Consider the following 24,121-nt stretch of genomic DNA (forward strand, 5'->3'; position numbering starts at 1 on the left):
TATACCTTCACACACATGCATGTAAGCACACACATATATATGAGTATATGTAACTCTGTATCTGTGTGTGTGTGTGTGTGTGTGTGTGTGTGTGTGTGTGTGTGTGTGTTCTTATACAAGAACGTTGTTGACTTTGACATCAAAGTTTCAGCAGCTAACCCATTGTTGAACTGCAAAACTTTGAAGTTACAGTCGACCACATTCTTGTATAAGTATAATAAATTTGTACTCTACAAAAGTATAGAGTAACCTATCAGATTAACATTAATGTAAAATTGATTTTATTATAACTGAACATAAAAACAAACACACACACACACATATATATATATATTTATATATATAGATATATATATATATATATATATATAGTTATTAATATTTCTAAGTCTCTCTAAAGGAGACTACGACAGCGGTACTGGAAATTAATAGTTATCGCCAAGCCAACATGGCAGTCCCAAAATTAGGACGAAAGCTGCCGTGAATTAGCTCCAAGAAGCCATCGCCTCTAGCTAGCTATGTGACACACGAAACCTGTGTCCTTTATAACCTTCGAACAGGGGAGGTCAGCAGTGTCCCCCTGCTGGTTTGGCATCTGCAGACTAGTTTCAGGGTGTTGCCCCTTGTCAATGCAGAGCAGCCAAGCCCTAGCCAGGCGGCGCTGCTGACTATCTGTTCGAAAGTTATTTATCTAATTTCAGTGAAATCTATCCACTGGTTATATATATATATATATATATATATATATATATATATATATATATATATATATATATATTTATAATAATATGATATGTATATGTTGTTTTGTCAATGCATATGTGTGTACATATATATATGCATTCTAATGTAAAAGCATATTTATATATTTCACAAAAGCTGATTGTGGTGTAGACTCTGGAATACATGTCTTATTATTAATTATTAGTAAACACTGAAGAAGTGAATTAATATTATATAAGGTTTCAACAAACAATTATGTATTCTGGCAGTAATCTAACGAAACACGTGTATGCTTTCATAAAGCATTAACTACCTTCTATGTTTTCTGATTTTATTAATACCATTATTACATGGCTCATACTCCACACACTAGCCTCTCCCATAGTTTGACACCTCACCTTGTACTGCAATGGATATAGGAATGGAGTGCACAAACTACTACCAAGTCCAAACTTTGGTTTATGTATGTGTGCGTGCATGTGCATGCATAAGCATTGTTTGACTGCACTTGATCAACAAATGAAATTTGACCTGTCTGTGTGTCAGGCCTTAAGCAAGTGTTTAGTGGTAGAGTCAAAGTCATTGTTGTCATAAAAAGTACCTTGATATGCAGAAATGTTGAATATCAGAGATCAGATCGTAAATATAGTGCGAAAGATTTTCTATATCTAATATATTGTATTATTACTATTATTATTATTATTACTACAAAATAGTAATATAAGAGAATATAACAGTTTATGCACATTTTAGATCTGCAATGACTCTACCATGATGCATATATATATATGTGTGTGTGTGTATTTTATTTTTATATATATATATATATATATATATATATATATATACACACACATACATATACCTAAACTGAACTTGAAACTTCCATTTTTAATGCAGTGTTTTATCAACTGTCTTATCATCTGCCATGCTACAGTCTCGTAGAAAGAGATACTGAAATAAGTTTTAAATATCATAAAGTTTAACACGTACCTGTCGTACGGGGCTGCAGCAGAGTGGATAAGAGCGTTGAAACCCTGCGTTAGAAACAAAGGGTTAGAGTTCAATCCTAGCCGAAGGAATATAATTTTTTTATATATATGTAGTACCTAAAGGTGATTGAAGACTAGACTGATTGTAATATAATATAGATAGAAATATGCTCACACACACAATAAAAAAGATGTGGTTTATAGTTTTAATGTCCCAAAATTAGTCCACACTATCCTACCTGCAATAACAATTTATGGGAGGCGGGAAGCATATAGAAAAAATATTCGGAAGTGTAGAATCCATATCATTGTTAAGAGTATTGTGTCATTCTACAAGCGATTGGATATTTAGTTGAGGTTTTGAACGTAATACTTAATTCTTGTGACACATGTAGACACAAAGAAACAAAAATAGAGAAACATGAAGATAGATATATATATATATATATATACACATATATGGTGTACAGTTCTTTACAATATGATTCATTGTGTAATATTCCAAAACAATGGGATAACATTTATACTGCTATGGTGTATCACATTGCATGAAAAGCAATATTGAATGTGTGAGTGTGTTACCGTATTGAGCAGATGATCAAATGTTGGTATACACTGCTGGTCACAATGCACTTCCTTGCATTGCTGTAGCTTTCAAATGATGCCACTCCCCACTGGCTAGGCAGGCAGGCCTATGGCATACAAGTGACCGAGATCATGACAAGGAACAAGGAAACAAGTATATCACATGGTCACTCATTTACAGCTAAGTGGATTGGAGCAACTTGAAGTATCGTGTGATATTAAATAAGATTAAAAAGTGTTAAAATCTCAGAGCCTTTTGGGTAGCAATCTTATATGAACAGTAATAGTAAAACAGAGTAATACTAAAACAGGTGCTGCAGTAATGGAATGTCAGATAGACAGATAAGAAATAAAAACTTCCTTCAGTCATGTTAGATGGACAGAAAATATTACTCTTATTGTTGTTGTTTAGTTCCAGGCCATCTCTGATTGAATTGATCTATAAGCAAAAGAATTTCACTTGTGACCAATCATAATGTATTTAAAGTTATGTAATCTTAAATGTTCTTCATTTCTTAAAACTATAGTGTGATTTGAGTGATATTTAACAGCTATTTCTAATAGATCCCTGTTGTATTGTTGTAAATTATTTGGCTAAACTGTACAAGGCCCTACCCCAGCATGGCTGCAGTGAAATGATTGAAAAAGGGAAAAACAGCAACATTTTTATATATGTGTGTTTGTGTCTCCTTGTCAAGCCATGATCAGAGAGATGTAAATAAGTGTCACCATCATACAACCCGTGTCTATTGTTTCCAATCTTCCATAATAATATGTGCAGCCAGTGGAGAAATAATTATTAACTTGCTTGGAAACAGCTGAAGGTTAGTAACCAGAAAGGCCATTGGCTATAGAAAATCTATCTTACAAAATTTTGTCTGACCCATGCAAGCATGGAAAAAGGGACATTGAAATGATAATGGCATATATATATATATATATATATATATATATATGTACATTTGCATACATATATATGCACATGTGTGTATATGTATAGTATATGCACATGTATATGCATACATATATATATATGCATGTATACTTATATATATTCTATATATACACACACACATGCATATCTACTTATATATTCTATATATACACACACACATGCATATCTACTTATATATTCTATATATAAGCAGATAAGCATATGTATATATATATATATATAGATCTCTTGAGATTTCATGACTAGCTATTTTGCTCACATATATATTGTGAGCAAAATAGTATTGGCCCAGGCCATGACTAACTTGATAGCACCACCTGGCAAAGTCATTCAAATCAGAAATCGAACAACACGGTCTGCTCAAATAGAGAGTTATTGTTTATGGAGACATATCCAAGCGTAAGGGGTTTATCCGAGATTTTTGAAGGAATTTGTCCAAAGACTTCTTGAACTGTATGGAGTCTGTCTCTGCTTTAATGCATTTTGGTGTAATGTTAAAGAGAGCAGGTCAGTTGAGGTGAAATAATTGTTATGTTATGCGAGTATGGTTTTTGTTGTGGATGGATAGCATGGGGCCTAATAAGTCTTGGGTGTATCTTAAAGGCAATGCCAAAATCATATGAGCAATGCTGATAGAATATTTTCCACATCATGCATATGATGTAGCACTCACAGTGGCATTGGAGAGGAAAAAGCTTGAGCTTTTCTAGTTGACCCCAATAATCAAGGCCTGTCATGCCATCTATCTTTTTTTGTAATTGACCTTTGAGGTGCTTCAATTTTCATGTTACTTTGTTTCATGTGGGGAGACCACAGTGGACAAGAGTATTCAAGGTGGGGTTGGGCAAAAATGAAGAAGAGAAAGATAATGGTGTGGATATCTCTTGACTGGAAAGTTCTGAGAATCCAGGAACACATTCAGTGGGCCGTGCCAATTTTGCTGTTTATATGAACGGCCCAGCTTATGTTGTCCACAATTACTCCCAAGCCTCTGATATTGTTGGATACCACGAGTGTTTCACCTGAAGGAAGGGAGTATGGGAGTTTCAGGGCATCCTCTTTTCCAAAGTGTAATAACTCAAATATGTCCTCGTTCAGTAGCATATAATTCTTTTCTGCCCATTGGATGACAGCCAATAGATCTGACTGGAGGCATTCCCAGTCACCCACTTCGTTGACGACCTTTTGGATCTTGGAATCATCTGCAAAGATTCTTATGTTACTGTGCTTGATGATGTCAGTAATGTCATCGATGATGAAAAGAAGTGGGCCCAACACAGTGCCTTGTGGAACATTGCTACTGAGTTTGACTGGGCTTGATTTTACTCCTTCAACTACAAGGTGTTGGGTTCTGCCTGTAGTAATTTTCCAGAGACACCAATGTTGGATAGCTTTTTCAAGGGGATCTTATGATCCACCCTGTCAAAGGCCTGTCGAAATCAAGGTTGATGACATCAGTATTTAAGCCCTCTCCCAAAGCTCTCAAAATGTCATCAAGGTGATGCAGGAGCTGCATTAGGCAGTTCTTTCCATTACAGAATCTCTGTTGGTTGGTGTTCAGCAGTCTGTTGCTCTCAAGAAAGTGGGTTATCCATGATCTCACCACCCTCTCAAATACCTTGATGAAATGAGAGGTGAGCAAAATTGGCTAGTAGTTCACTGCAAGGGACTTGTTTTTTTTTTTTGAAAACTGGGACAACAGACTGGGACAGAAAGTTCTCAGGAATATAACGAGCATCCAGTGAATTCCTCCACAGATTAGCAAGAGGAGATACAAGTTGGTGTCAACACACCTTCGCGACACAAACAGGGAATTGTATTTAATTTTGTTTATTGCCACTAAGACATCTGGGGCACCAAACGTTATGTTCGATATAGTGTGTTGAGGTTTAACATCACTGCCACAATCCAGATCAGCCATATCAAGATTGCTAAAAACAGATCAGTACTCACTCATGGTTTACACATTATCTTGGAGGTTGCCATTTTCATCAATTAGAGGGCCAACAGTGGAGACAGTGACCTTATACTTTGGGGTTACGATCATGAGCTGAATGCCCTAACCACTAAGCTTCATGCCTTCACACACACATACACACACACACACACACACACACACACACATATATACACATATATATGTACGTACGTATATGTCCATGTATGTATATATGTCTATATATATATATATCTATGTATGTATATATATATGTATGTATATTCTATAAGTGTATATATATATATATGTATGTATATGTCTATATATATATATATATATGTATATGTCTATGTAAATATATATATATATATATATATATATATATATATATATGTGTGTCTATATATATATATATATATATATATGTCTATATGTATAGATATATGTATATGTATATATATACATATATATGTATGTCTATATATATGCATATATATGTACATGTCTATATATATGCATATATATATGTACATGTCTCTCTCTCTCTCTATATATATATATATATGTGTGTGTGTGTGTGTGTGTGTGTGCATATGTCTCTCTCTGTCTCTGTCTATCTATCTATATATATATATATATATATATATATATATATATATATATATATATTCAATTCAATTTTTTTTCTCCCAATTTTTTTTCTCCGTGTTTTTCTCCTTGTCTCCGTATTCTTTCTGTTGAAGAGCGTAGCTCGAAACGTCAAAGACTTTCCGTATTCCCGAGCGTCATACTAATATATCCTTTTGTTATTTACACCACCTGTCCTCGTCTGTTGTTATTATTTGTATATTCTCCCATATATATATATATATATATATATATATATATATATATATATATATATATATATATATATATATGTGTTTATATGCATGAATACATGTATATGTCTTGATAGAAATATGTATGTGCATATGATTATATATGTGTCTATCTACACCTGTGTGTCTGTCTGCCTGTCATTCCCTCCCCTTCTCTCTCTGTATTTATATAGATGTAGATATATAGATATGCACCCACACATGTGCACAATGAGTTTGTAATGTGCTTACAATCTAGAACAGTGCTAACAGAGGATGTTAGTGTATGAAACAACTAAATTTTACACTATACATGCTTTGTCTTTTCTCTTTGGTTAATCATCTTAATTCAGTGACAGCTTACATTTATGCTTGTCTATTCCATTACACACAACAACTGATTAATACTATATGCTATAGGGATATATATAGTATGATATACATGCTTAATGTGTGTGTGTGTGCGTGCGTGTGTGTGTATTGTGTGTGTGTATATATATCTATATATGTGTATATAATATACATGTATAATGTGCATATGCACATATGAATATCTATCTACCTATATATATATATATATATATATATATATATATATATATATATATATATATACACATATACATTTGTTCATATATGATGTATGGTGGGTGTGGATAGAGATGAGAAAACTGAGGATTAGGCAAAAGTGGTACTCCTAAGTGGATCCTTGTTTCTATTAGTGCCATTAAAACTCTTAGACTAAAATTCTAAAAATGAAAGGAATAGCTCTTTCCGGAGTTTTTTTTTCTTTTGCTCTACCTTCCACTCTCACTCTCTCTCTCCCTCTCTCTCCCTCACTCTGTCTCGTACACACACTCTATCTATTTCTCACTCTCTTCTCTTTTCTGCACTTCATGCATACTTTATGACTGACAACTGATTTATGGAACAGTGCACTTCCTGGCTCTAATGCACCCAGAGATGGAAGAAAAAAGAAAACGATGACTGTAATAGAGCTGGAGGGAAATGAGGACAAGAAGAGAAAGAAAGAATTTTAGACAGACAGACAGACAGACAGCTAGATAGATAGATAGATAGATAGATAGATAGATAGAGAGATAGATAGATAGATAGATAGATAGATAGATAGATAGATAGATAGATAGGTAGATAGAGAGAGATATAGATAGAGATATAGATAGATAGACAGACACAGAGTTTGAAAGCAAAGGAGAGAGGGAGCTAACTAACAATGGTTGAAAGACCTTATGAGAGTTGATGAGGGATAAAAAGACTGAAAATAAGAGTGTCAGCAAGGACTTAGTTAGAGAAGGAGGAAAAGAGTGCTCATGTACATAGAATGATTGAAGGTACATTAGAAGAGAAGGTGAGAGAGGGAAGAATGAAAGAGAAGAAAAAGGAGAGAATAGAAAGATGGGAGAGAAAAATGTGTGTGTGTGTGTGTGGGTGTGAAGATGGTTTGAGAGAGCGTAGAAGAAACAGGTAGAAGAGTGATTGAAGGATATTGGGGTGGATATTGTTGATGGTCACACTGATGATAATGGCAACAGTAATCACCATAAAATTAAATGAAAATGATGAGGGGCAAGATGGCTGATGACTTTATTATTGTTATGAAGATGATGATGACAGGCAATAAATGATGTCTCTATGATATGATGTAACGATGACGATGGTAAAGACTGATGTGATATCAGACTATGAACAAAACAAGATAGATGTGGTATGACGATGATGATAAAGACAATGAGATAGATACATCATAAGAAGAATGATAAGATAACCAGAGAGGGACAAAGAGGATAAGATAACTATGATGAGATAATGATGATGACATGATGGATACACTGTGATAAGGACACAATACACACAATGTGACAATGATGATGATGATGATGACATAATGGAGACAAGGTGATAGTGATAATAATATGACTACAGTGTGATGACGATGATACAATAGGCACAATTTGCCAATGAGGATGATGACATAACAAAGACAAGTCGACAATGATGATGACACGATAGGCACAATTTGCCAATGAGGATGATGACATAACAGAGACAAGTTGACAATGATGATGACACAATAGGCACAATTTGCCAATGAGGATGATGACATAACAGAGACAAGTTGACAATGATGATGACACAATAGGCACAATTTGCCAATTAGGATGATGACATAACAGAGGCAAGTTGACAATGATGATGACACAATAGGCACAATTTGCCAATTAGGATGATGACATAACAGAGACAAGTTGACAATGATGAGACAAACAATACAAAATCTAAAGAAAGTTAATAGTAAATTTGGTTGTCATGAGGTGTGAAAAAATTGACATTTTGAATGATGGTCCTTTGTCTGCTCCTGACAGCAACTAAACTCACTAAAAACTCCTCTAAATTCCCTTTGGATTTACCTTATTACCATTGTTGGTAATGCAGGTCCACAACAGTTTATTATGTTTTTTTTTTATCAAAATGTGGATTTTTATCTATCATACAATACAACGATGAAGATGACAAAACAATATTGATGGCAATGAACATGACGAGGGTGATTATGATGACAATGACCACAACAATGGCAAAATGGAAGATGGACAGTGGTTATAACTTGTTAAGATAGATGGTAGTGACAGAGACAACTGAAAATATTTTGAAGTTGATGATATTGTTTATAACGATTTTGGCTTAGGGATATTTTGTTAGTGTTAAAAATCACAAGAATTTAATACTTAAATCCCAATTTCCATTGCATTAAAGATACAGAAGAGATAACTTTTCCTCTTGGCTCTGAAGCTAGGCTATATCGAGGTTATAACTTACTCTGATACTCATTGCTGGCAAAATTCAACTCAGTACAGCAATATTACTAACACACTAATTAATCCTACAGTTAAGTTACCACATTTTAGACTAAAGAAACTATGGCCCATATATTTTGTATCTACCTACAGCTATATAAGTTACATTATTTGAGAGTTAAAATTTTATTGGTTAGAGACATAGGTAAAATTGGCTGATAACACCCAATCCTGCATTACTCTGTGTGTGTGTGTGTGCGTGTCTCTAAATATATACATATATATATACATTAGGGTTGAGTGCTTCTCTAGAAATACCGTAACTTCACACCCTACCAGGACCTTAGACTTTTGCTCTATACTGAATATATTACTTTGTATATTTGAACATATTTAATTGAGTGCTAAAGGGGATTTTCCAACAAGATGAAGAAAATTACCATGTGTTAAAGAATTTTCTTTGTCTTCTTATTATTTGGTATATATATATATATATATATATATATATATTCTTTTCACCAAAGTCTGTTAGCACAGATTGCTACCCTATGCTCCATGTTTCCACTTTTAGTGAACATTTTCCCTTCATCCCTTGATAAATGCAGGAATACAAATCTCGTACTAGGTGATACATTTTTGAATAAAAATTACACCACTCTACCTAACAGTATTAAATAATATTTCACTAAATTGTACACACTAATACAGAACCATTTGCAGTTGATATAAAGTGTCAGGCTGTTATAATAAATGCCTTAGGTACTTAATGCTTGCTGGCTCTCACAACTTTATAGTAAATTGGTATCATGGAATGTCTAACTGATTTTTTTCATCAACAATGCTCCTTAACTCCAAGATTAATGTTAAGAAACATCTATATCGTGTATGTATATCTTATACAGTATATCATTTGTATGAGATATATTGTATGGAATATCTTATACTGCCCACAACAACTGCTTTAATCAGCAGGATCTTTACTAGGTTTTCAATCTCCATGATATCTACAAAGTTTAAAAAGCAGTAGAAAATAATAAGAAGAGCAACAACAGCAGAAGCAGCAGCAACAGCAACAACAAACAGACAGACAAATAAAACAGACACATATTTCAAAAGCTTCTTCTTACATTTTAACCATTGTGCAGTGACTCCCCGCAACACATTCATGTGTATAAAGCAGTAGAAAGCGGTAGAAAAGACAAAAACAAAAAAAATATATGTATGTATATATATAAAATATATAAAATATATTTTATGATATATAAAATCATATATATCAGATATACATATATATATATCAGATATACATATATATATATATATATATATATATATATATATATATATATATATATATATATATATACATATATATATATATATATATATATATATATATATATATATCAGATATTAAGATATATATATACACTAGTGTGTATATATATATATATATATATATATATATATATATAAATATCAGGTATTAAGATATGCACTGTATTAGTATTAGCTCAATAATACTAAGAGACAAAATTTTTTTTAAATGGTAAAGGGTGTAAAGATTATTAATATTTAGGGTATACTTCAGATATGACAAAATCGAAAAAAATGCATTGAAATAATAATAATAATAATTCATTTAATGCTTCTCAGTAACAAAAAAAAAAAAAAAGAAAAGAGAATGTTTAGATATTCCTATTCCTATGGGTTGTTTCCACATCTTATGCATGTATCATTGTATCTCTAGGTTAAAGCGCACTACTTTAAGAGATTGGCATTGAGCTTTATATATATATAACATTTTTATCAGATACCTTCAACATATTAAAAGCTACCACACTGCATTGGCATGTGTGTATGTACATGCATATATATATATATATATATATATATATATATATATATATATATATGTATATATATTAAATGCAGTGTAGAATTTTTTAATATTTTGAAGGTATCTGATGAAAAAAATGTTATTGTTTCTTTTTCTTCTCAGACATTTCATAATTCATTTTCATATTTTAAATTGATTTTTTTTTTTTTGTGGAGTGGGGTAAGGATTGTTTTTTTTTTTTTTTTTTTTTTTTTGTCATAATATAAATATTTTCAAATAGCTACAGTCAACTGGCTGAAACCAGTGAAGAAGCAAACGAAATTTTTATAAAAGTTTCATAGCCCATATTTGAGAGATTGTCCTTTATGATTTGTCTGTTTGTTCGTAAGTATGTATGTTTGCTTGTTTGTATGTATGCATGTAGATAGATAGATAGATAGATAGATAGATAGATAGATAGATAGATAGATTTTGTGTGTGTATTTGCTTGTATATAGCTATGTAAGAGAAAATGGAAGGTTTGTGAATAAGATGACTGCAAATATAGGTATAATAAAGCATGTGTTAGTATATATTAGTATATACTGTAGACATGGCATATAGAATGCTTTGTTTTTTCTGTTTTCTTTTAGTTGCTAAAGTTTGTCAGGATAAAAATACAGTATAATAGTTAAAAGAGAGCAAGACAAATTTATGTATCTTAAGAGGTTGAGATTAAGTCAGATCAGTGGTGAAAGCCAGTGTGTTGATGACAGTAATAATTCTGAATTTTGATCAACTGATTTAACATGTAAGTGGCTAGGTATTCCATGGGTATTGGTACCCTTAATGTAATTCTCAGGTTAAAGGCAGTGTACCTTCGAATTACTGATATGCTCCATCCAACAGACTTCTGAACAGTTTCCGTTAATCCAGTTTCATTCACAAAGTATAGCCAGAGTAAAAATGACATTAGCTTAAGATGCCATGCAAGGGAACTGAACCAATGATCTCATGGTTGTGAAGTGAGCTTCTTAACCATTTGGCCACACCATGAATTATTTATGTTATACACATAATTATTTAGAAACACACACACACACATGGACACGTGCATCAGTGGTGTGTTTAGAGTGTGCTGTCAGGGACATCACTTGAATTTACTAAACAACTACTGCCCCTGCTCCCTATACAGGCTTATAGAGCAGACTGAAAACTAGCACCCCCAAAAGAGGGGCCACCTAGAGCACAATGTCCCCACAGCCCAACCCCCAGCTACTTATATATATATATATATATGGGGCAAGTGATATCGAAACTGAACCAGATTCAATGACTGGCGCCCGTGCCAGTGGACCACTAACAGCACCATCCAAGTGGGATCACTGCCAGAGCAGCAGTCTTGCTTACATGCCGGTGGCATGTAAGAAGCATCATTTGAGCGTGATCGTTTCCAGCCTTGCCTTACTGGCACTTGTGCCGGTAGCATGTGAACAAAACATTGGACTGACTCCTGTGCAGGTGGCATATAAAAAACACCATTTGAGCGTGGCCGTTGCCAGTACTGCCAGACTGGCCCTCGTGCTGGTGGCATGTAAAAAGCACCCACTACACTCTCAGAGTGGTTGGCGTTAGGAACGGCATCCAGCTGTAGAAACTCTGCCAGATTAGATTGGAGTCTGGTGTAGCCATTTGCTTTGCCAGTCCCCAGTCAAATCGTCTAACCCATGCTAGCATGGAAAGCAGACATTAAATGATGATGATGATACATATATATATATATATATATATATATATATATATATATAGATAGATAGATAGATAGATAGATATATATATATATATATATATATATATATATATATATATATATATATAGATAGATAGATAGATAGATAGATAGATAGATAGATAGATATATATATATATATATATATATATATATATATATATATATAGATAGATAGATAGATAGATAGATATATATATATATATATATATATATATATATATATATATATATATATATATATATATATATATATATATAGATAGATAGATAGATATATATATATATTGCATTACTGTTTTGTAAACAGATACAAAAACCTGTAATGGATATTTCTGGTCTTTTACACGCCGTATCAAGAATTTGTGTCAAGTAGAAAAAATCTCACACAGTTTATAACCTTTTTACGATATTCCACTGATGAGACCTTTTATTACACAATGGTAAGCATCATATTGCTAGGAGATTGAGTATTGACACCGTTGAGTATCTTATTCCTGTGTAACTAGACATCATAGCTGAGAATCATTTTGTTTTTAGCTAATTGATTGCTCTTAACTCGATATTTTTAATTGTTACTGAACATTCATGCAAAAATATGTCTTGCTTGACAGAGTTAATCTTCACTTTGGTACAATATACGGAAATACACATAGAGTGAAGTGAGGTACTACTTCTGAAGTCACATATGAATTAAGATCCCCTCACTTTCTTTCTCTCCATTATTTATATATATAAACGTTTGTGCATGCAGAAGAGCAGAAGAGTTTGTTATATATACCAGTTATATGAACATGTATGTTTGTGTGCATGTCTCTGTGAGCGTGTCTACATATATATATATGTGTGTGTGTTTCTTCTTACTCTGTTTCTCTCAATCCGTACATCGCCATGATTGAGCTCTAGCCACTAAACCTTTTTTATTTTCTCTCTCTGTTTATTTCTATGTTCCTTTCTGTTGAAGATCATAGGCTCGAAATGTATAAGACTTTCTCACTTCCCGAGCGTTAAACTAATATATCTGTTTGTTGTTTACATACCCATCTTCGTCTTTTTTGTTTGTTTCTTTTGTAAATTCTAACTATACATATGTATGTATGTATAGATAGATAGATAGATAGATAGATAGATAGATATGTCTCTTTATTAGACACACAGGGCTCGACACAGAGGGGACAAGATATAGATAGATAGATAGATGCATATATATATATACATACATGCAAACCTATATCCCAATATTTTCTTAATAATAAATTAGAGACTAATATAATTGATGTTAGTAAGCCATGAAAATCTAATTCATAGCAATTACAACTTCAGTGATGACAGCAACCATTATCTAAATTACTCTTTCCCTACATTATCTGTTATTTGTATTATTCATCTTATATTCAAATATTTACACATATTCCTGATATTTTATATTCCTCCCGTGGGATATCCATCCCTGGCAACCTGACAGAAAAGCGTATCTTCATATGGGATACAGATGTATCATACAGTACCGTTGCTAGTTTTATGAAAAATAATACTCCATAAACTTGCCAAATGTAGTTGTCTTAGCTCCCTAAATGACTGAAGCAGATGTTAAGGTTTTTATTTTTTAACTTTCTCAAAGCTGGAGAGGGAAGGGTTAGCATCCAAAATCCAGCATTGTTTCAGGGCATTTGAGAGTTGTGTAAGTAAGGAAGCTGTCTTCAAATCAGAGATGTGCCCTGAATGCTTTCAGCAGATGGAACACTGCTCAAGTTAGCCAAAAACTGATACTTTTCATAGCAATCCTCCTGAAAACACCACTAGTGAAAACCGATCTAAGTAAAAACACGATGTTACTCCATAAACTAAGTAAAAACCTACCATCAGAATTTCATGCTAATTTATGTTCAAAACATCTGCTTAATTATAACTAAGCTATTTTATTAAATTCATTATGAATTGAAGGTAATGCATTTCAACAGCAGAAATATAGTAACAAAAAGGTTAAGTCTACTTCTCCCAAAACTCAGGAACATAAAATCGTGGAACTAATATAAACAGACCACTTGTCTAATGCTTTGACAATACTACCAATCCACTAGTGTAAGGCAGTGCATTATCTTATATTTTATTTACCCTATAATGAAGAAAGGCGAAATTGGCCTACATGGGACATGAACTCAGAGCATGGAGAGCTGGAACAAATACTGAAGAGCATATTTTCTAATGCTCTAACAAATCTACCAGTTTGCTAGCTTGAGAGGATATTAACCAGAGTAAGAAAGGAGCAGATGAAGTTTAAGGAGCTGCTACCACTACTAGTTACAGGAAAGATTTGATAGGGTAATGACGGAGACTCTCTCTATGTCAGTTTTTTAAATGCTAAAAATAACAGCCAAATCTCTCTCAAATCACACCCTACTGTCTTTAAAAAATAGATGAACATGTTGAATAATGTGATCTTGGGCTTCCTATACATAAGGAAAAGATGAGGGGGTTATGGTTTGCATGCTTTAGCCCTTTAGTATTTAAACTGGCTATATCCAGCCCAAATATTCTACCTATTTTATGCTCAAACCAACCATATCCTGCCTCTCACTCCTATCCTACAATGTCATTCTAAAAACAAACAATCACATTATTGCAATCTTTAAGCTACAAGACCATGTTTGATTCATTCTAAACAATGTGAATGAATAAGAATTATATTTTACAGAGTGAACTGGAAGAATGTAAAATAAAGTGTCTTGCTCAAGAACACAATACAGCCTGGTCTGAGACTTGAACCTACAACTTCACGATTGTAAACTTGATGCTCTCACCACTGAGCCATAAGCCGTCATTTATGTATACAAATATATATAAATATAGATAGATAGATAGATAGATAGACAGACAGACTGTTGAAAGATGAGAGAATATAAATATATATTATCACATGTTGCAACAACAGACGTCAGATAAATGCATTGAAAATATGTTTTAATTGGGTGTTTTGGTACAGAATTTAGTAACAAAGTTAATAATGTTTAATATATATATATATATATATATATATATATATATATATATATATATATATATATATATATATGAGGTGCTATAGAATGCTAATTATATACAGTCATGCTTCCTGAATGATTGACTATGTGTTGATAGTATGAGAAGGGACGGGGCAGAGAATGTCAAGGAAAGAAGCAAGGAGGAGATGTAAAGGAATGGTATGACTATACATATAACCCTGGATGATTGATGAAACGACAAAAAGGATTGCAACAGGCAGCAGTGTATACTACATGATGGCAGACACATTCAACCCATGCCAGGACCGAAAGAATTGGTGTTACAGCAGTACTGCTGCTGTTGCTGCTGGCATTGATGATGATGATGATGATGGTGGTGGTGGTGGTGGGGGTGGGTGGCATTGTTGATGTAAGGTTGACGATGAGAGGGAGACGTAGGTTTAGGATGACGCTGATGTTGATGATAATGAAGATGATGATGATTGTGATGATGGCGATTCATGTGATGGTCAGAGTTGTAATTGTAATGGCAATGAGGACGAGGGCAGAGGGAGATGGTGATAGTAATGTTGATGGCGATGTCAATGATGATAATGATGATGATGAAGGTGATGGTGGTGGTGGTGGTGGTTGAGGGTGGTGGTGATGGTGGTAATGACGACGTCGACAACGATGACGACAACGACAATGATTTATCGTTTCAACTCTATTGAGCCAAATTCTGACGTCTATAGCTCATTAGTGCAAATGACAACAAAATATTAATTACTAAATATTATCATGTAATTAAAATAAAGAAATCATCATCATCATCATCATCAAAATCATTAATATTAATTCATTGCATTTTTAATGATAGCTATAGAATGTATCTGCCAGTCTAAGTGTTTGTTTGATAAATGTAAAGAAAGTTGTAGTGTTGCAAAATTGAAATATTTGCTGCAAATGCGCATGCAGACACACATAGAGCTATATAGATGTGTGTACACACATACATGAACACGTGTGTTTATATATGTACACGTATACACACATGCACACACACATATATATATATATATATATATATATATATATATATATATATATATATATATATACATGCATGTTTATATATACACATATATACACACACACATGCATATATATATATATATATATATATATAGGCAGGCTTTGAAAGTTTATGAGCAAAATAGTTCACACATGCATACAACTGCTTATTAAATGTACAGCTGCATCTGCATCTTTCTAAATTTACTTAATTATTTCTATATTTACTTTTTGGCTGCCTTTAAAGAGAGACAATTCCAGAAGCTTTCCAAAGAACATTATTTCATATATATACATACATACATATATGCTATATATATATATATATATATATATATATAATCACTCTCACACATATACATATGCATACATGATACATGCACATACACACAAATATAGTGCCTCTAAATATGTTTCTGATACTTCTCTATCCCTCAGCCAATCAGCCTTATCAAATAAATTCTACTTAAAAAACCAACACGAAGAAAAACAGCTCTTTTACTTTTTTTTTAAAACAAACAATAAGAAAAAATTTTTTTTTCCCAGCTGCTCAAGTCTCTATTGAACCTCTGGCTTCTTCCTTTTTTCAAGAAGACCAGATGTTTTGCCTTCAACTTTTTCCATTTGCGTAACTCTGTCAATAACTAGAATCTATTTTTCATCACCAAATCCATACAGCTTCAATTCTTCATGCATTCTTTCCACCATCGTCTCTATTCCTCATCATCATTTCCACGAGGATCAATCCAAGCAACAACCACCACCATTACCATTACACTACCACTAGCACCACCTCCACTACCCACCCTCTGTCACCACCAATACCATTAAGATTGCACAACTACACAATTCTATTTCCAACCAACACACCTCCACTTCCCACTGGCATTTCCACCGCTAACACTGCCATTCTTAGACTTAACCTACTCTGCAGGATTTCATATAGTATAAGATATTGTACCAGTGTCATATTCTAACAGTGATATTGTTTTCTTCAAAATCTGGCCTAAAAAATATAAATTTCCTGGAGGAGGATTTTATTCACCAAATTTCTAGTCTAGTAGTTCAAATAAATCCAAAGACATTTTTTTCTCTTTCTTTTTGCTGTCTTCTCTAATAAACACCTCCATTGATCAGTATCTGTCACTTACAGCTGTATATTTCCTCTGCTTCCAGCATGATTTCTGCCCTGCTAGTAACATGTCATTGCTCTTGATGGTAAATATTGTTTCCCACCTTTTGCTGCCAAAAGATCTGATCTTGTCAATAAGGCATAGACAAGAAAGTGGTAAAGATAGTAGAGCTGACAGTTCCCTGGGAAGTTAACATTGAAGATGCTTTCCTCGGGAGAGACAAAAAATACAGTGAGTTCATTGAAAAGAATGTAGGGGAAGCATTATGTCATCCTGTAGATATAGTTGTTATAAGATTAGTTGGAACTAAAGTTCACCCAATGTTCATGAGTCTTGGACAAGTTATGAAGGAGACAAAAAATGTTGCCAGAAAATTGTCAGAAGCTGCTGAAAAAGCTAGCCATTGCATTTATCTCAAGAGGGAAGATGAGTGAGTGTTGCAGCAAGAACAAGCATTGAGGATGGTAGAAACATCTGGCCTAGAGTCACAACATCTGACTCAACAAAGCTCATGTTGTTGTGTGAGAATTTTGCCACCTACATCGGTAGGTGGCCTCAGGCAGCTCTGATGTTGTGGTGGATGAGGTCAAAACACTAACAGAGCTTTTTCACCACCTGATGAGATATCAACTCCTGCATTCAGAGACAGAACACAGCAGCACCCCCAGTACATAAGTGTTAACCCTAATAAAACATCCCCTTCTTGGATCTTTTCTGCCTCTTTGGCAACATGCTTTTGCTTTCTAGTGGGCACCAATCCTGTTGTAGCATATGGATGTAAAGTCTTATGTTTTACAACAGGCTGGTCATTCACCTGGAGACTAAAGAACAGTAATATACTACTAGTGGAGCAGAAAAGATGTTGGAAAAATATGTGGATATGATAGAAGAATAGTTCAGCCAGTCCTGAGAATGTCACAGTCTTACCATTGTAGCATTTGTTATTGGCCACTTCTTAATCAAGCAGTGCAACACAGTTTTCTTAGCAAACAATATTGATTAAATGTTTATTGAATCAGTCCAGGTCACCTTAAAATATTTATAATTGTTATTATTGCGCTTGTCACAATAAGTATTTGAGTGTTTCACAGTTAACCAATTAACTAAGGAACACAGTCTTAGACATAATCAAAATATTTAATGTGATGAAACAAGTCAGTATGATATGCTTTCAACAAATTTAACTATGGAACACAATGAAAGACATAATCAAAATATTTAACATAATGAAACAAGGCTAAGTGTTAGGCTTTGAACAGATTTAACTATGGAATAAAATCAAAGACATTATTGAAGTCTTTAAAACATAATGAAACAATGTTAAGATAGTCTATAAATTTATGCATCACTGTAGAAATAACATATACATAAAGTACACTTTCCATGGCTAATAGATATCATTATGGCAAGCCAGTGATAGAGCTTTCGTATGTCTGCTCCATCTGCTTGAAATAGCAGTTAAATCTCCCTCAAATATATACCCTTCTGTATTCAATGATAGGACACCCAGATTAATGCAGTCCTAAGTGTCTGAAAAATTTAAGATGGTCATGTACAGAAGACTTTTGATCATAGGTCTCTTCAAGCATGACTAACCTGGAGTTAAACAAGCACAGCAATAGAGATTGCATAAACAGTTCATAGCTGCAGTCTGTTTGGTGGTTTGTAGGTTTGTGGAGAGGGATCCATGTAATACAAGAGCTTGTAGCCCTGGGTTCAACTAAAACCTATGAACTCTGAAACCAAGGTCATAAGAAATGGACTATTCTATATATCTCTGCCTATGTTCTATGAGAGAGAGAGGGGGGGAGCTACTTTAAAAAAAGGAGCTACTTGAAAAAAAGGACACATTGGAAAAATGTGGTCCTAGATGCACAAAACAATGAATCAGTCGTAACTGGAACACATTTGATTATAGAGCTGCTCAATCATAGGTCACTTGAGAAAAGCTTATCAATAGCAACCACAACACCAACATCTATGAATTATCTGGGTCATTTACTTGTCCTTAATTTAGTAACTGGCTGGTCTATATAGCTGGCTGCTTTACATAAATGGCTAGTCACTAAAATTTATTGTTAATATTAATCACACATTTTCAATATTATCTAGCTGAAGGTCATCTACATGAAATCTTTAAAGAGTTAATTCCTTTTTGTTTTCTTTTTGTTTGTTTTTGTTCATCTTTTTCACTCCATGATTCTTACAAATGATTAATCATTCAACCGTGAAGTAGGGAATGGTAGTAGGAGGACTTCTATTTTGTTTCCAATCAGTTAGACTAGGCAGAACTATGGTGTAAAGTTCCTTTTGCCTACAGGCGCAATTACTTGGTTATATTCTGTAGATGAGATTTCGTGATGTCACCGATGTTAATTAAAGCTGAACTTCCATATAAATATTCTGCTGGAAAAGTGATTCTGGCATTTGGTCCCAAAAGGGTTAGCTCTAATGCTGCTCCATCATGTGACCTCTTCAATATTATTGGCTTGATTTATGAGAAGTAAATAATTCATTTAGAAGGGCTGCAGTGGGAGGTAGAGTTTAAGATGTGGTTGGGTTTAGTGGGGGTATGGGTGTCAGGGTGGGGTTTGGATTAGGAAGAAATGTGACAAAGATGTCAATATATTTATTAACTAGTAATATCTCATGGGAAATTTCTGTCAACAATATAAATATATATATATATATATATATATATATATATATATATATATATATATGTATATGTATGTATGTATGTATGTATGTATGTATGTATGTATTTGTATATGTATATATATGTATGTATGTATTAGTGTGTGTATGTATATATATTTCTGTGTGTATGTATGTATATTTACATATATATTTGTATGTATTTATAGATATATATTTTGTGTGTGTTTAAATATATGTATGTATTGGTGTGGTATTGATATATATGTTCATATGCATACTTATGCAAGCATAGCATCTCACGTTAACACACACACACACACACACACACATACAGAGAAAAATTATGTATGCTTGTATTTGTATGTACACTGATATATGAATGTATGTGTGTACGTGTAAAAGTATAGAAGTATATCCTCACATATACTATACACAGCTGCAGACTCATACATATATACACACAAATAACCACAGGCACATACACAAAGATACACACACACACACATACAGACATTAAAATCAACAATTCATTTTCGTAGTACAAGGATAATAAAACTGTGTTGAATTGAATTAAGTAAAACACACACACACACACACACATCATACAACATCTGCAAAACACATGTGTACACACATATGCAAACATGCAAGGACACACTAACAAATACACACACATGTACACATACATTATAGACAAACACGTGAAGACTGACATGCTCATACACACAGACATGCACACACACAAATGCATAGACGTAAATTCACTCACACATAGATCCACACATATTCACACATACATAGAGGAGTCTAGGATATTTACCCCCCCCCACCACCACCACCACCGCCACCACTACCATGGACAATAACCGCCCCCAAGAACAATTACTCCTGAGGACAACAGTTGATTTAAAACTTCTTAATATATTGGAGAGGGGGCAATTAACCAAGGTGGGGGTCATTGTCCTAGGGGGTACTTGTCGTTGGGGGTAACTGTCCTGATACAACACACAAATGTTCCTATAAAATCAATAACTGAATATACACTATTTACATGCAGAGTGTATAGCTATACATCAATATATATGTTCATCAATTCTATAGAGCTTCATTATGAAAAAGAAACATTCAGAGGTGTGTAGAAGTTGAACACCTCTGAAATATGACCAATATGCAACCACAGGCCATTGAAAGGGCCTCTAAATGGTCACTCAACATGCTAGAAATATCAACAAAATCTTCCTTGAATCACAGTCTACTATTTTGGAAAAGAAGTGAAATATTGGACAATGCAGTCCAAGATACTGGTTGTGTGTGAAAATCAAAAATACAACTGAATGGTCACATCTGGAATGTATGTTGTAGGCACAAGCATTACTTTTTTCATACTGCTTTCATTATTATTACTCTTTAAGGATCAGTAAATACAGTACCAGTTAAATACTGGGGTCCAGCACTCATCTTAGCAGAATTATAGTCCCCTAAGCAAATCAAAGCACTAAGCTATATTGTATTTACTTATTGTCAGCAAGCTACAGCATACAAAGATCAGAATTGGGCCCTCTTGACTTGTGAGGCCCCGGGCAAATACCTAGTGTGACTGTACCTTAAAACAGCACTGTTGGGGTCAACTACTGCAACCTCTTTTTCTTGCCTTCCTTCTCTTTCCTCCCCACCTCCCATACACTCGCTCTCTCTCTCTGAATTGCCCATGTTTCCTAATTAGTGTCAAAAAGGTTATTTGCAGGAGGATCCCTTCCACCAGAAATTGCAAAAAGAACTTATTATAAATCCTTTCAATACCAACCCAGCTGAAACTGGCTCTGTAGTACAATTGTCTTGTTTTCATAAGTTTTGAATCAAAATCTTCCACCAAACCTTAGTCACAATTTATGTTCCTAACACTAGCTGAATGATAACTAAGTTATTTTACTAAATTCCTTGTTATATTTAAAATAATTGAAAGAAACAATGAGCATCTCAAAATAAGTATGGTAATGAAAGGGTTAAAGGTTGAAATGATTGAGAACAAATACCTTCTACCTTGGTCAAGCCCTTGCAGGTGGGGCTCAGAATTTCTTTTCTGGAAAGTAGCCCATCCCACTCAAAAGGTTCCTGAATAAGGGTTGTTTAAGGATGTTGAACGAAACACCCATGTTTCCAGAGATGAATTATTGAAACCCCAAAGAATTCCTCTCAACACATGGCTATGATGCTCCCCGACTACTTCTGCTCATGATCAGAGATGCTCATATTATCAGCCAGCAAAAGACATAATAAACTTGTTAAGGTCAAACAACTGACAAGCAAATCTGTAGTATTGAACAGATTATTTGCTGTAGACCAAGACAAAACAATGTACATGATAACACTTCTAATCAGTTAAGATCAGAAGCCATGAGAGCCAGTGCCTAGTGTCATCACTACTAGGTTGATGATATTGGTATGACAACACTGATGGTGATGTAGTGTTAAAGCTGATAATAACTATACAATTGTGATGGTGGTGATGATGATGATGATGATAAGAATTATATGATTATGTGAATGCCTGCATGCATGCATATGTGTGTGAGAGGTACTGGTCTAGCATGTGGAGTTTGTGTGTGTGTGTGTGTGTGTGTGTGTGTGTGTGTGTGTGTGTGCTCTAGAAAATAAAAAGCATACTGCTGAAATTATCTGACAAAAAATTGAGCAAATTTACAAATTTAAATGATTTATGCTTCATTGAAAAACAAATTTATTGAAATTTTAAAATTGTATTTTTACTTAGCTTTAGTGAGTAAGTTAGTAATGAAAAAACAATATGAGCAGAAGGAGGAGGAGGGGAGGAGGGGAGGAGGAGAAGAAGAAGAAGAAGAAAGCAGAGATAACTGCAACAGCATCTTTATATATACAGCTTTATATTGAAGATAGTTAGTTATTGAGACATTGAAAACATCAATCTATGAAAACCATATGGTAGAATTAGTCACTTAGTTAATTAGATAGTGCATAAGAAAGTGTTTATCTCCACAGACTGATATAGCTGCATCATCACCAACTAGAAGACTAAAAGAGTGTCAGAGCACAGGAGACACACTGAAGAGAGAAAGCAATTACAGAGGTCTAAGTCAGTCTCAGAAGTAGCTGAAAGGGTTTTAGAGCAAATGAAAGTACTTTAGAATTGGGTTAAAATTCAGGGGAAAAAAATATATAGAAATTGGTAATAGATTGTTAGTGATAATTAGTCTGTAGTTGAATTTGATTAATTCAGAGTTTCAATTTTACTTGTCCTTTGTCTAAGAGTGAAGACCAGAGAAAAAGTTCAGAATAGATTTAGCTTTGGGTTTTGTGCCAGAAAGATGTGTAATCATAGATGACATATCTCTAGTTAGGCAACTGCTAAAGAGGTTATTAACTAAGAATTGCTAATGTAATATAAAAACCTTGACCAACAGATAAACTTCCAGCAGATAAATGACAGAGAGCCAACTTTGACTGGTAGCTTTATATGGGTTTTACAATGGGTTTCAAAAGTATTCTAGTATTACTCTGTCAAATGTTATGCTTACTTATTCACATTGTTTTGAACTAAGCATGCATTATCGCATAGCTTTGAGATTCTGATGATGTAACTGTTTATTTTTTTAAATAACATTTTTAGATAGGTGTGAGAGGCTTGATCTGACCAGTTTGGACATGAAAGAGGTAGAATATTTAGGTCTAAGTTTGGTTTAAATGCTAAAGGGTTCATAACAGCATTACCTTTTTCATAATTAACTGGTGTTTGGAGCACAAAAAAAAACAAAAAACAT

At 33.7% G+C, this 24,121-nt stretch overlaps 1 protein-coding gene and 1 long non-coding RNA gene across 10 annotated transcripts in view; one reads left to right on the forward strand and one right to left on the reverse strand.

The window, feature by feature from the left end:
• The window catches only part of LOC149132684 (uncharacterized), a 451,111-nt gene that overhangs the window by 249,048 nt on the left and 177,942 nt on the right, over positions 1-24,121 (forward strand). The gene's annotated exons all lie outside the window — the stretch shown is intronic.
• LOC106883333 (protocadherin beta-9) overlaps positions 1-24,121 on the reverse strand; it is a 311,641-nt gene that overhangs the window by 4,068 nt on the left and 283,452 nt on the right. For 3 of the 6 annotated variants that reach the window (XM_089362699.1, XM_089362696.1, XM_089362698.1), the window contains one exon: positions 1,717-1,760. The exons of the other annotated variants lie outside the window; for them this stretch is intronic. In XM_089362699.1, the coding sequence (XP_089218825.1) occupies positions 1,717-1,760 (44 nt within the window). The remainder of the gene's footprint in view (positions 1-1,716; positions 1,761-24,121) is intronic. 6 annotated transcript variants of the gene reach the window in all.

The sequence above is a fragment of the Octopus bimaculoides genome, chromosome 14 (genome assembly GCF_046866305.1).
Source record: "Octopus bimaculoides isolate indiv1 chromosome 14, ASM4686630v1, whole genome shotgun sequence".
Taxonomy (NCBI): Eukaryota; Metazoa; Mollusca; class Cephalopoda; order Octopoda; family Octopodidae; genus Octopus; species Octopus bimaculoides.